The 4,280-nt window shown below is 33.1% G+C and overlaps 1 protein-coding gene across 1 annotated transcript; it reads right to left on the bottom strand.

Annotated features, from left to right (window-relative positions):
- Window positions 1–695: 695 nt before the first annotated feature.
- On the bottom strand, window positions 696–1,759 carry LOC110105864 (20 kDa chaperonin, chloroplastic; the record flags this gene model as incomplete). Its single annotated transcript, XM_020835533.1, is given in 3 exon segments — window positions 696–1,089; window positions 1,313–1,390; window positions 1,604–1,759. Coding segments are annotated over 3 exon segments (408 nt in total), but the record flags the coding sequence as incomplete, so codon positions are not given.
- Between the last annotated feature and the right edge of the window lie 2,521 nt (window positions 1,760–4,280).

The following is a 4,280-nucleotide window of genomic DNA, read 5'->3' as shown; positions in this document are numbered from 1 at the left end:
TATCTCTTATAAACTTATCTATCCATATTTCTGAGATTTACATTTAATGCTAAGTCTATTATCCCCTTCTACAATGAATATTCCAATACACAAAAGCCCTATATACCTTAAATTCATTAAAGAAAACATAAAAATATAAACTGTTAAAACAAAACTCCATACTTTGCACTCTGCTGACTGCAAGAGGCAAATTCAAGCTCACAAAAAAAGCTAATTTCCTATCAAATATTGTCAAACAAGTCCAGTTAAAAATTTCATGTCAGATTGGACATAAAAAATATCCTACAGATTGAAAGGTAGTTGAGAAACTGATGTCATTACAATATATTTATAATAAAAGCCCTCTAACCAAGTGGATTAAAAATTGACACCAATAAATGTTTCTATATTCAGAAACGCATGCATTCATTGCTCAATACATCTAAATATTGCACCAAAATTGATGACTCAAATCAATTTCAACCCTTGTAGCGTGGGCAAATTATTCTGTGTGAACGCCGAACGCCGTCCAAAGGCCAACCAAAATATATCACGTCATCCCAACTCCCACGGTACCCGCCCTCAGTATCGCACTCACTCGATACCGTGCTCGGTACCGCTGACGATGCGCATTCTGGTTGGTCTCAGGACGGTGAACTGCGTTCGACATCTGCACAGAATAATTTCTCCCACCCAAATGAAGCCTACTTAACATCAAACCCAAAATGTAAGTATCTATATGCTTAATTAAGTAAATTCCAATCACAGTTCCATGTAAAAGTTCAGAAATAAAAGAAGAACATAAGAAGAAGAAGAAGACTTGAGCAACTTGGAATCAAATCCAAAACTACAGAAACTATGCTTGAGAAAACAAAGGCCTCAGTAATAGCTCACCTAAAAAAGCCAATGCAATTAGACAACAGGCAACTCTGAAACTCAGGAGAGAATAGCGATCACATCAGATGCTCTCAAGACAATGTAATCTGAACCATCAGCCCCCCTGAATTCACTTCCAGCGTATTTTGAATACAGGACTGTGCTTCCAGCGCTGATCGTCAATGGCTTTCTGTTACCCTCTTCATCATATGGACCAGGACCAACTGCGATAACCTATTAACCACAGAAAAAATGAAATTTGATCAGCATAGAAATAGAAGTAAAGCAAATTTATATTTTAGAATTTGACCACAAATTAAGGCTTCATTTGGGACGGCTTTTTTTACTGCTTCTTAAAGCAACTTTCTAGTAAAAAATAAAAAATTTTAACTAAAAATCTGCTTTAAGAAGCAGTAAGGTGGGCTGAAACCTAAAAAATGCAACTCAAGATACTCACCGTCCCAGTTGAAGGCCTTTCTTTGGCTGCCTCAGTCAGCAGCAAGCCACCAGAAGTTTTCTCCTCAGCAAGGGAAACCTGAATGAAATTAACATGCAGGATTAAATTGTTAGCTTATAGCAGACTTCAAATGACCTACTAAAATATATATGAATTTTAGCATTTATGCTTGGAAAAAGAATCTGATGGCCCATTCAAATGTAAACAGGAAAAAGATGGGTATGAGAGAAGAACATCTAACAGTAATGATCCATAATAAATTAAATTATACAAAAAAAAAAAAAACCAGACCTTGATAAGAACTCTATCATTCAAGGGCTGTATATCCTTGGCATCATCAGTTTCGAGAATGCCCACAATGTCATCTTCTTTCAAAATGATATGATTGGCTCCACCGAATTCCAACTCAGTTCCAGCATATTTTGAATAAACAACCTTTGCGCCGGTCTAGATTGACAAGAAAGAGATAAGAGAAAACATAAAATCAACAGCACAACCTCGCATATAAAAATGTTTAAAAAAAACATTCTCGCACGCTACAACTTTTTAAGGAGCAAGAGAGATAGATAGGCATTAGGCAATCAAAAATAGGCAATGTTGATTTGGCACCAGACCCATTTGGTTGCAAGAAGTTGAAGCAGGTTTAGAAAAACAACATGTAATCTGTTTCACTCTGTCTCATATCAATTGGTTAAAAGTAAATAAAAATCAAATTGATTTTCAACTCCTAAACGCCACTTAAAAATTCTCTTAATAAAATGCATTAAAAAACAGTTTCTAAAAACCAATTTCCATCAACAAGGAAGCAAATGAATACTTATCTTATCATTATTAAAGAATGTTGAGATATCATCCCACTACTAAGCATGTCACTAGGAATAAACTAACTCCAATAATATGCTTTCTAAAACACTTTCCCAAAATAACTATGACTGTCTACTACAACACACAAATAACTATTATTTCCCATGTGTGATTACCTTTATCCATCACTCCAATCTATTAAAGACACTTTAATGGTCAACTTTGCGATCCCAAAATCATCCATCACTCTCTCACGCGTTATTTAGGTCTTAAGTTTACTACTCCTTTTACTGTTGATCATAGTGTCATTATTGCTAGCACTAAAGATAGTCGTGGTACTCATGGACATGGTGACTGGGGTGGCGGATGAACTTGTGGATACGAGTCCTTTATGAATGGCAAAACCAGGTAAGTTTTTTTGTGGGGGTACAAATTAATTTTTTTTTTCAAAAATTCTCTCAACCTTTTTCATCCAAACTTGAGGCCAAAATTGGCAATTCAAAAAAGAAGAAGTTTGTAATTATTTTCTTAAAAAGGTAAAATATAAGATGTAAAAAAAAACATAATTATAATTAACATTGCCTAATTTCCATATTCTTAAAAAGTTTAACAATTTCTTCATTATCAATACAATCAAATATTTATTTCTCAATAAAATGATTAAAATATCATTCATATACTGTTAGGTATTAGTCCTAGATTTAGGTTTGCTTTTGTATACTAATCTCCAATTGTATTTCGTAGCCATTTTTTATAATAATCATAACTCAAAAAGCTTATTAGAGCATCTATCTTAAAACAAATTTAAAAAAAAATTAATTTATCAACATGAAATTTTGATTATAATATCCTAATATAATTTATTTTCATATAAAACCAAAGCTACAAGGAGATGATTAAAAAAATAAAGGTGACGATTTAACTCTATTATTTCTATTTCAATAAAAATTAATAATGATACTATAAAATTTTCATTAAATTTTGGGGCGTCGTGCCTCCTCTAGCCCCCTTCTCTCCACCCATGTTTTTTCCATCTAGTCAACACTATCATAAAACCAATCACTTATCATGATTGAGAAAAGTTTTGATATCTTCCTATTATTCAACATGTCATTATATGACTACTAATATACCTTTCAAAACTTTCACAAGAAAAATATAATTTGCTCACCATAACACAAAAATAATTATATCTTCAATGTAAGTTCATCCTTTGGCTCTATGATAGCTGCTCAACAACAACAAGTCTTTATCCCACTACGTGCGGTCGGGAACATGAATCCTTTTTCTCCATTATGTCATGTTAAGAGTCAAATTCTCATTTAACTCTAATAAAAAGGTCATTTCTAATATTTTCTAACCAAGTATTTTTAGGTCTACCTTTAACTTTCTTAACATAAGCGGAATCTAATATAACTACTTTCCTAATTAGGCCATCTAGAGGTCACAGTTTTATGTGACTAAACCATCTAAGACGACTCTCTCTAATCTTATCTTCCACTGGAACTACTCCAACCTTTTCATGTATATGCTCATTTCGTATCATGTCTCTAAGAGTAAAGCTACTTATCCACCTGAGCATCCTCATCTCTGGAACATTTAACTTAATAGCTGCTCGCGATGTATAAATTGACAAGTAACCCACAATTCTTTTCAGCCTTTACCGTGCAAATTTTTCCTATTATTATAATTGCCACCCTCCTACTCCTCCCTTTTCCTCTCCCTCTCCCTCTCTGGAAAAGGATTTATCCCTACCACCTCCTAAATAACTCTAGATAGCATCTCCTATGTCATAATATTTCTAGTTAACATGTTATCTATCAACAACTTATCAAATCATACATACAATAAGATAACAAAGGTGAAAGAAAACATTTGCACCACCTCAATGTTTCCTGTACTTTAATAATCCATAGAGAGTAAACAAAAATTTTCTTTCCTCTCAACAAGCTGCAAATTTTAGATCAATGAATCATTGAGGACAAGAGCTCTAAGATCAAAAATTAATTTATATGATGAATTCAATTATCACATAAGATCTCATAAATCAAATCAATAGCAAAAGAACATAACCATCATGACTAAATTCACCATAATAGACTAGAATTCACCTTAATTACAATAGATTTCTATCAGCACAGAGGATGTTGTAAATCAAATCAGG

This window comes from Dendrobium catenatum, unplaced genomic scaffold (assembly GCF_001605985.2).
Source record: "Dendrobium catenatum unplaced genomic scaffold, ASM160598v2 original_scaffold_104916, whole genome shotgun sequence".
Classification (NCBI taxonomy): Eukaryota; Viridiplantae; Streptophyta; class Magnoliopsida; order Asparagales; family Orchidaceae; genus Dendrobium; species Dendrobium catenatum.
Note: the sequence above shows the minus strand (reverse complement) of the source record. Positions and strands in the feature narration are given on the sequence as shown.